We start from the raw sequence: 9,812 nt of genomic DNA on the forward strand, positions 1-9,812 counted from the left end.
CCGGCAGTGAGCGCCGTGGCCCTGGCGTGTCTTCCCGGGGACGGAAGGACGGCGGGCCACTGAGAAAGCAGATGGAAGCAGGTGGACTTGGGTCTGCATGCCCTTCGACCAATCACGAGCTGCGTGGCCTCCGGGGGGGTGGGGGTGGGGGGAAGATTCCCGGCCTTGGCTTCCTCATCTGTCCCATCTGTAGCATGGGGATAAATAACATCACCTACCCTCACTTCAAAGGGGTGCCGTGGAGATGAAATTACATCTCCCACAAAAGCCCCAGCACAGTGCCTGGTGCACGGGAGACGTTCGATAAACATTAGCTGTTATCGTCGTTATTCACTCCATGGCCCGCACCTAAGACTCGGGGAAGGGTCCACGGCTTGGAGCAAATTCTCCCACACCAGTGCTCTGCTCACGAACACCTTGCCCCGCTTCCCAAACCAGGGCAAGGCAACTTTCCAGGGAAGAAATCTGTGTGAGGTGGGACCTCCAGAGCTCAGCTGCCCCCAGGTCACTGATTTTGCTAACGCTTCTCTTCCAGAGCCTCCAGAAACTGATCCTGTCCCTTGCTCCCTTTCTTCGTCCACAGCTCTCACGGGGACGGAGGCACCGGAGACAGGTGGCGGATGGGGGGAGGGGCACAAGGAGGGCAGAGGCCACCCCTGGCTGTCAGCATCCAACTTCCAGGCCAGTGAGCCACACACTCTGAAAGCACCCTGCAGGCCAGCCAGTAAGCACTGGCGTCCGTGAACAGAGGACCCTCGTGCCCTCCACCAGTGCAAACATTTCATGTGTCACACGCACACGCATGAGCACATACACACACGCCAGCCACGTTCTGCTGGCACTCAAGTGTTGGAATGACTGCTTGCATTATACTGTGACGGCCCCTGACGTACGTCTGTGAGACAGTGTGTGTGTTCTATTTCTAGCAGAGGCTGAAGGCCAGAGTTCTGCATATAGCAGAGGAGATGGTGACCAACATTCCCGGTGAGGAGCCGGTTGTCCCCTGTGGCTGGCGAGGCTGTGACTCAGCCAAAGCAAAGTTCTACAGCTGCGGGCAGCCCGTACCCCTGACCTCTGCACAGCCGCCAGGGCCCAGGGCCTTGGCACGCCTCCGTCCCCACGTTAACTTGTCTGCTTTGGTTTGGGGCGGTTTTACCGCTCACAGCTCAGAACCTGAGTCTAAGAAGCGAGAACGTGCCTCAGAGGCTCCTACAGAAATGCAGGAACTGCTCAAACGGATTGTCCACGCCATGAGGACAGTGTGTTTCTGAGCAGTCGACTGGGACACGTGTCCCCTTCCTGCCCCCTTAACCAACGGAGCCACCCACTCAGGGCCCTAAATGCCAGGGAGGGTAGTTCCCTTACTCCCCTCCCTGGAGAAGACGGGCCAGTGGGAGCCCACTGGGCAGCTGGACCTGATGTCATCCCGACTCACCCTCTGGGCTTCAGATCTTGCTCTTTTGTTCTTTCCATCGAGGGACACACAATACAGAAACTCCCTCAGTGCTTCCTCCACCTTGCCTAAGGTGGCCAAGGCCTGTGCTTTTCTGAAGTGTGCCTGGAAGAAAACATTGGCATTCAATCCTGTTCTTATTTACCTACTGACTGACTGACACTAGCAAAGCGTTCAGTGAGTATCTGCTACCATGTGAAGGGGTTTAGAAGGACTATCTCATCAGGGCACCCAGATGGCTCAGTCGGTTAAGCATCTGATGTCGGCTCAGGTCATGATCTCATGGTTCCTGAGTTCGAGCCCCACATCGGGCTCTCTGCTGTCAGCACAGAGCTTGCTTCGGATCCTCTGTCCACCCCCCTCCCCCACCTCTCTCCTGCTTGTTCTCTTGCTCTCAAAATGAATAAATAAAAACTTAAAAAAAAAAGAACTGCCTTATCTACAGTCCTATAAATGTAGACAAATGATCTGAAGCCCATTTGGCAGAAAATAAAACTGAGACCCAGAAAAGTGACTTGCCCAAAGGAACACAGATGGTAAATTGTGGAATCAGGGTTTACGTCCGGCCTGACTGATACCAAAGTCCAATTGCTTAACCCCTGGGCCATATGACCTTCCTGCTGCCCCACTGCTATACCAGAGGGATCACCAAATGTAGCAAGGACCCTCATCTTTTAAGCACCTACCAGCCAGCTTTCAAGCCCCGCCTCAACATGGCTTCCTATTAACTAGTCCATCGAGCAGAGATCTAGTGCCCATTACTGGCTGAATGACCGCCTATACTTGTCGATCATTTTTTAGAAGAGGTCTGAGGGAAAGGATGTGGCCTCTCCAAAACTTCATGGTAGTTAGTGGCAAAGCTGAAACTAGAACCGTGGTCAGGACTCCCAGAATACTCTTCCCTTCAAAGCATTCTCAGAAAGCCTACCAGGAACGGAGCAGATGCCTTCCGTGCTGTGGGCTCAGCTCACTTCTGCCCCCTTGCCATGTCTTTAAAAAGGAAAAGAAGTTTTGGGGCCCCTCGGGGCCCCCGCCCAGATGCCCTGGCAGAGAAACACTGAGGCAGCAGAAGAGCACTGTGAGGAAGAGGGAGGAACAAGAAAAGAGGTGGGACAAGGGCTCTACTCTCTCTGTGCCTTGGGACAGGTGGCCCCGGCAACTTGGCTGGGAAGGCTTGCTCCTGAGTCACCTAGGGCGTCCCTCGGGGGCCTGCTCGCCACTCGCCTGCCTCATGGCTGCCCCGGAGTCTAGCTTGGGAAGGAGATGATCCAGGCTGCAGCTGCTGGGCACTGCCAGCCTCCCCTGACACGCCTCCACGGGCCCTGGGGCGGTGGCCTGTGGCTCCAGCCTGGCCCCAGGCGCCCACAGGGATCTGCCTTCTGGAGCGGCGGCCCCTGCTAACAATCCTACTGGGGACCTCCCCCGCACTCCCTGCCCCACTCCTGGAGCCTAATTTCCACTGCTACTTGGGTGTCAGTGGCTTCCCTCGCCGCTCCTCCCAGAGGTGTTTCCCAGGGGCCCCTTGGAGAAAGGCTTGCATGACCTCTCAGGGCGACCAGAGGGGATAAGCGCCAGGAGACGGGAGAGACCTCTGGGACCTCTTCAATCATGCCAAATAGCAGCCTGTACACTCCACCTGTTTGGGGCAGCCGGCCGGGCCCGCCGAGAACTGTACCACAAGCAGGGCATGTTGAGTACCACTGCGCCTGGCTGGGCTGGCTGGAAAAGGTGGCGGGCGATGCCCCTCCCCTAGGGGCGCTGCACATGGAAACGGTGGGAATACGGGGCGCGAAGTGGCTCTGTTGGTTAAGCGGCCGACTTCAGCTGGGGTCATGATCTCGTGGTTTGCGAGCGTGAGCCCCGCGTCCGGCTCTGTGCTGACAGCTCGGAGCCTGGAGCCTACTGGGGATTCTGTGTCTCCCTCTCTCTCTCTCTGCCCCCTCCCGAAAAATAAAGATTAAAATTGTTTTTTAAATGATGGGAATGGGGCGCCTGGGTGGTTCAGTTGGTTAAGCGTCTGACTCCTGGTTTCGGCTCAGGTCATGATCTCATAGTTTGTGAGTTCGAGACCTACCATCGGGCTCTGCTCCCACACTGGACGGATGGGGAGAAAGCCTGGAATACTCTCTCCCTCTCTTTCTGCTCCACCCCTGCTCGCTCGTGCTCTCTCTCTCTCTCAAAATAAATAAACTTAAAAAAAAAAAAAGAAATGGTGGGAAATCTGCAAATCGGGGTATATGAGCTGGTTTTGAACTATCTGCATCAGTTCAAATCTCTCAACCCCCAAGACAGCCCCGTTCTCTGGCACTGCCTCGCCGCTCACCCCAGCAGTTCGGGGAGATGAAACTCCACCAACTACTACTTCCACAGACTCTGATTTCACTGGCGAAGTCACTTTTCCCGTTTCATCTGATTCTCGGCCGCGCTATTGAGGCTCCCGCCCTTAGGCCCTAGGTTTAGGGTCGGGGTGGAAGAAGCTGCAAGGGAAGGCCTCTGACCCCCAGGCAGCTTCCTGACCTGCACCGCTATGAAGATAGCGTGGAACGTTCTCCCTGAAGCCCCTGTGCGTCAAGACACTGGTGACTTAGTGAATTGTGACTCTGTCCCTTGGGAAAGAGAAATTGCGGCTCCACCGTCACCCAGAAAGCCTTCTCATCAAAGAACCTAAGAGATTCACTCTGACTCTAATGGCTCCATATGCAGGTCCACAAATGCTCTTCCTGAGGTTCCTAGTTCCAGACACAGCCTGATAATCCGCAGTTTTCAGAAGCTCGACATCAAAAGTCATTAGGTGGCAAAACCTAGGCTACAACGATACAGAGTATGTTATAGTCACTTAAGTGAATTCCCACGTCACGGACTGTGGAAATGCTCGCGTGTATGATCGCAGAGCACCGTCCAGAGCTCGCTGAGGGTGCCACGTAGTATATGGTCTTTCTGAAATTGGGAACATTCTGGTGCTTGCTTCGGCAGCACACGTACTAAAACTGAAATCAGGGATATTCTGGACTCTGAACACTCCTGGCCCCACAGGATTCAGATAAGGGCTCACAGATCAGGACCCAGCTGAGTTGGATGTCCCGACAAGGCATCCTGGGGGTTCTGTGGAGAGAGCATAGCACCAAGGCCCAACAGGGGGCAGAGCTCCCAGAAAGGCCTCTTGGCCGTGCTCCCCTGTGACCTTGACCCCATCCCAAAGAGGCGATCGGGTTGGGTGGTAACAGATGCGCTTTGCAACCAAGGACACTTGGCGTCCAGAGGGTGAAGCGACTTCCCCATGGCCACTTAGCTGGCAAGTAGGAGAGCCCAGGCCCAAACCTAATTTCCTAAACACAATACTGACACGTGGCTAAGGACTGGTCCTGAGGCCCAAGATGCAGAAAGTGATACTTTGCATCCTAGCGTCTTGAGAGATGCCCAGCCCGTCTGTCTCCCCACCTGCCCAGTGCAACCTATACCAGCAGGCAGATTGTATTAAGGGCTGGACGTGACACGACCAGCCAGCAATACTTCTCCATGCTCCTCTGTCTACTGCCCCTAGAAAATGGTGACGGACCATATAATGCTATGAACCGTGCATCGTTCTAAGCATCGTATGTGTATAAGCTCACGTAATCCTCGTGATGAACCCTTTTAAGCAGGTACTTTGACTATCCCCCTGTTTCACAGACGAGGAGATAAGGCACAGAGAGGTTAAGTAACGTGCCCAGGCCACACAGCTGGTAAAAGCAGCAGAACTGGGACAGAAACTCAGGTGGTCCGGCAGCTAAGTCCATGTTCTGAAGAGTTCTGGACAAGTTCTGAACAAAGCCCGGGCTGCTTGGCAGGTTTTCAGGTGCGCAAGTAAACTGAGGAGGAATCCAGTTCCGTTGCACACTCCCGAGTCACCCTTTGCCGAGGGACCCCCAGCTCCTTTGCCAAGCCTTTTGCCTGTTCTACTTGGGCTCTAGTGCCCCAGGCTCCCAGCGGGGCAGCCCTTCCCGCCAATCCCGGTCTATAGCACCAGCTGTTCCCGGCCCTCCCATCCCACTCACCTTAAAGCCCATTGGGCGGAGCTTACATGCGATTTCTGCATCATGCAATGCGTCCTCGTGGGCCTCCAAGGTGAAATAAATTTGAGACCGGTTGCTATAAAGCAAGTGGTCATTCGGAGCTGCCAAAATGAGGGGGGGAAAAAGGCTCTCATTGATGGTCCCAGAATAAACACATAATAAGTCCTGTATGAGCATGGTTCTTCGCAGATGGCCAATTGTCTGGGAATTGTTTTTTTAAGTTCATTTATTTATTTATTCTGAGAGAGTGTGAGTGGGGGAAGGGCAGAGAGAGGAGGGGAGAGAGAAAATCCCAAGCAGGCTCTGTGCTGTCAGAGCAGAGCGCAACACGGGGCTCCATCTCACGAACCATGAGATACGACCAGAGCCAACATCAAGAGGCAGAAGGACGCTTGACTGACTGAGCCACCCAGGTGTCCCTCTCTCACTAACACTTTGGATCACTGACGCCAGGGCTGGGCAGGCCTTTAGAGATCACCTGGCTCAACCAACCCATTCTTCAGACAAGGAAAATCAAGCCCAGGGAGGGGAAGGCATCTGCTTGAAGTCCTACAGCTAGTTGGTCAGACTCCGAAGCTTTGAAGCTGGGGTGGGGGAGGTGCTTTCTTTTTCTGAAGGGTGTGTAGTACTTAGAAAAATAAGGAGACACTGGCCAGCTCTTAGCACATAGATGCTTGCTCCTGGGGAGGCCCCTTACCTCTTGAAAGGGGAAAGTTGTGCTATGTGAGTGATGACCCACTGAATTCTGCTCCTGAAACCAATACTGCACTGTATGGGCTGTAACGAACTGGAATTTAGGTTTTTTAAGTTTATTTACTTTGAGAGAAACAGAGTGCAGGCGGAGAAGGGGCAGAGAGAGGAGAGGGAGAATTCCAAGCAGGCTCCCAGTGGTGGGTGCGCAGAGCCGGTCGTGGGGCCTGAACCCATGAAACTGTGAGATCCGGACCTGAGGAGAAATCAAGAGTCAGATGCTCAACCGACTGACCCACCCAGGAGCCCCAACTAACTGGAATTTAGATAAAAATGTGAGGGGCGCAGTGGGTTCGGGATCCGACTCTTGATTTCCCCTGCGGTCAGGATCTCAGGGTTCATGGGATCGATGCCTGAGTCTGGGTTCTGCACAGGGCCTGCTTTAGGATTCTCTCTCTCTGGCTCTCTCTCAAAATAAGTAAGTAAACAAAAGTTAAAATAAAAGGAATGGGACCTCCCTCAGAGATGTGGGCTTAAAGGACCTCCTGCTTGGACTGAGCTCCAGCTCCAGCTGCTGGAACAGGCTCTGTTAACCCCGTGCAGAAAGCTGGCTTTAGGACCCGGTGTGCTTGCTCTCCAGACGTTACAGAGTTTGGTCTACGCGTTCTCTTTCCTTCTGCAGTACTCGCCAGCCCAGAGGAGGCTCAAAGAGTGCCTTCCCTGGCCACAGGATGTGCATGGGGCGGGGGGTACCCACCCTCTCCCTCAGGTGCCAGCCTTGCCCAGCCAACTCTCTTTCCTCCTCCTCTACTGCCTGTTGCAATTTCGGGTGGAGATTCAACACGTGGAGACTGGAGCCCACCTCTCTCCTCCGCCCGTCGGGAATCGGGCTCGGGGAGCCCCAGATCCTAGAGTCCTGCCACCTCCTCCCCGGCACGCTGCGCCCCGCCGGGCGAGCTCCTGGCCGCTGGCCCGAGCTGGGCACTAGCCGGCCCGCCGCTCTGCGGCCACTTCCTGGGTCCGGACACGGAGGGGAGTGGGGCGGGTGGGCCGCTTCGCGTGGGAGCTCCGGCGCCCAGCCGCGGGGCTTCCCACGTTGCCCTTGAAGCCGCCAAGCCCACCTGCGGCTCCGCGGGCCGCGCGGCAGGGGGTCCGAGGCGTGCCCCCTCCGCGGCGGGCTCGCAGCCCCGGGGATCCCCGCGCAGTTGCCCGGCCCGGTCTTCCGCGGGGCCGACGGGATGGGGGTTCGCGGCGAGGTCGCGCGGGCTGCGGGGAGGGGGGAGGTGCGCATCTATTTCGGCCGAGGAGCGTGTGATAGGAAGCGGTGACAATGAGTCACAGGGCAGCGGGGCGCGAGCTCCCCCCCCACCCCCACCGCACACGCTCGCGGGATGGTTTCCGAGGCGAGCGTGGCCCACTTCGGTTACCTCAGCCGTTACACAATCCCGCCCGCCCGCGCGGAGGAGGGGCCGCCCGGCCCGGGCCGCTCGCGGCCCTTATGCAACCAGTGCTCTCCTGACCTAATTCCACGCCGGACCCACCCCACCGGGAGCCGCGGCCCCGGAAGGGCCAACTCCCGCCGCGCCGGCCGCCCCGAGCCGGGCAGGAGTGGCGACCGCGGGCGCCGAGCGAACGTCGCGGGCGGGCGGGAGCCCGGCGGCCCTGGCGCGAGCGCGGGGAGGCTGCTAAGTTCCTCCGCCGGCTGGGGAGGGGCGGGCAGGTGTCCGAGGGACCCCGGCGAGCTGCGGGGTCGCGGGGCCGGGCGGCAGAGGGCCCCGACCGCGAGGGGGCCAGCGAGGGAGACCCAGAAACGGAGACAGCCAGGCGAAGGCGGCTGACAGACGCAGAAATAAAAGCTACGGGGAAACACGGAGAAAGACAAAGAGCGACAGAGACACGGGCGGGGACACAGAGAAGAGACATGCATGGGTAGCGACGGAGGCAAAGTCGGAGACGGGACTCCAGACGCCCCTTCCCCTACTCTGGCCCCGGTCCCTATCACGGCTCTCCCCGGGACCCCCCTCCGCCCCGGTCCTCTGCCCCCCACCCCCGCCCCGCCTCCCGGCCGTCCGCCCGGCCTGGGTCCCTATCGCGGCCCGCCTCCCACGCTCCCCGCTTCGGCCCAGGTCCTCTGCCCACCCCCCCACCAGCCCCGCCCCGCCTCCGCGCCCGGCCTGGGTCCCTTTCGCGGCCCGCCCCCCACGCTCCCCTCGGCCCCGGCCTCCGCCCCGCCCCCGGCCGCCAGGCCCGGCCTGGCCACGGTCCCCATCGCGGCCCCCCCCGCGTCCCCCCTCGGCCCCGGCCCTCCGTCCCCCGGCCCGGCCCCGCGGTGGGCTCACCTAGCCGAACCGCCTCGTTATACTTGAGCAGCGCCGCCTCCACCTGGTGCTCGCGGTACAGCTGGTTGCCCTCGTGCCGGAGCTGCGACGCCCGCGCTGGGCCTGGGAACAACTTGCCCAGGAGGCCGCTGAGCACCACGTTGACCCGCAGCGGCGGCGGCGGCGGCGGCGGCGGTGGCGGCGGCGGCGGCGGCGTGGTCGTCGCGGTCGTCGCGGTCTCCGCCGCCGCCTGCTGCCCATCCCCCGGGGGGGCCGGGCGCGCCTTGCCGCCGGCCACCATCGAGCCCGGGAGCTTGGCCCCGCACAGCGCACAGCGCCGGTCGGCCGCCCGCCCGCGTTCCAGGCACAGTTTACAAAAGGTGTGGCCGCACGACAAGGACACGGGGTCTGACAGAAAGCCGAGGCACTTCCGGCACTTGAAGCCGTCCCACACCTCGGTAGCCTCGGCGGCCGCGGGCGCCCCTGCTTCTTCGGCCGCCGCCGCCCGGCTCGCCGCACCGCTCCCGTCCGGGGACGCCGGCGCCGGAGCCGCGCCTTGCGGGACTTTCTCCGCCAGGCAGCGCACCAGCTGCTCCAGCTGCTCGGCCACCAGCTGCTGCCGTTCAGAGAGCTGGCGGTACACCTCGAGGGCTTCCCGGAGGCGCCCCCTAGACGCCAGGGCGTCAGCCTTCTTGAGCAGGACTTTGCACTCCGGCGTCGAGGTCTTCGGAGGCGGCCCCGGCTCCGGCTCGGGCCCCGGCCCGGGCTCCGGAGCGGCTAAAGGTGCGGGGCCTTCCGTGGCCGCCTCCGAGCGGGGCTCCGCGTCTCCGCGGGCCGCCGATGCCGCCGGCTCCGCCAGTTCTAAGTTGTCGCCACCGAGCTCGGCGGCCAAGCTCAGCATCTGCCCAGTCTGAAGCGAATCCATAGGGAAAGGCAGGCGAGAGGGGCCGAGGCGTCTAGGGGCCGGGGCCCGGGCCGGGGACCGGAGAGCGAGGGCTGCTGGGAATCGGAGCTGCCTCCGCCGAGCGGAGTCGCCTCAGCCGCACGCTGCCGGGCGCCGGCCGCTGCCGCGCCTCCACGGGCTCCCGGCCGGGCGCCGCGCGCCGCCTAATAACTGTCTTGTCTCAGCAAAGTGTTATATAAAACAGCACCACGTGACGCGCCGCCACGCCGCTCATTGGCCGGCGGCGGGGAAATTGTTACAAAACCAGACAGTTTTGTAACAGTGTTGCGCTTGCTTCTTTTGGCTTCGCTTTTCTTGGCTTGTTTTTGAGGTTGTTTGTGTTTACACTCCGCCTT

General features: G+C 59.9%; 1 protein-coding gene across 6 annotated transcripts in view; it reads right to left on the bottom strand.

The window, feature by feature from the left end:
• LONRF3 (LON peptidase N-terminal domain and ring finger 3) overlaps window positions 1-9,598 on the bottom strand; it is a 37,577-nt gene extending 27,979 nt beyond the window's left edge. For 4 of the 6 annotated variants that reach the window (XR_005527081.1, XM_039224855.1, XM_039224853.1 and 1 more), the window contains exons 1-3: window positions 8,535-9,598; window positions 5,488-5,606; window positions 1,436-1,558 (exon numbers count right to left, since the gene is read on the bottom strand). Coding sequence is in view for 5 of the 6 variants with exons in the window: in XM_039224855.1 (XP_039080786.1) it covers window positions 1,436-1,558; window positions 5,488-5,606; window positions 8,535-9,438 (1,146 nt within the window). In the remaining variant the exon portion in view is untranslated. The remainder of the gene's footprint in view (window positions 1-1,435; window positions 1,559-5,487; window positions 5,607-8,534) is intronic. The other 2 variants (XM_039224854.1, XM_039224852.1) reach the window with 1 other exon arrangement.
• Window positions 9,599-9,812: the final 214 nt, after the last annotated feature.

This window comes from Hyaena hyaena, unplaced genomic scaffold (genome assembly GCF_003009895.1).
Source record: "Hyaena hyaena isolate Hyena2069 unplaced genomic scaffold, ASM300989v1 scaffold_1792, whole genome shotgun sequence".
In the NCBI taxonomy this organism is placed as follows: Eukaryota; Metazoa; Chordata; class Mammalia; order Carnivora; family Hyaenidae; genus Hyaena; species Hyaena hyaena.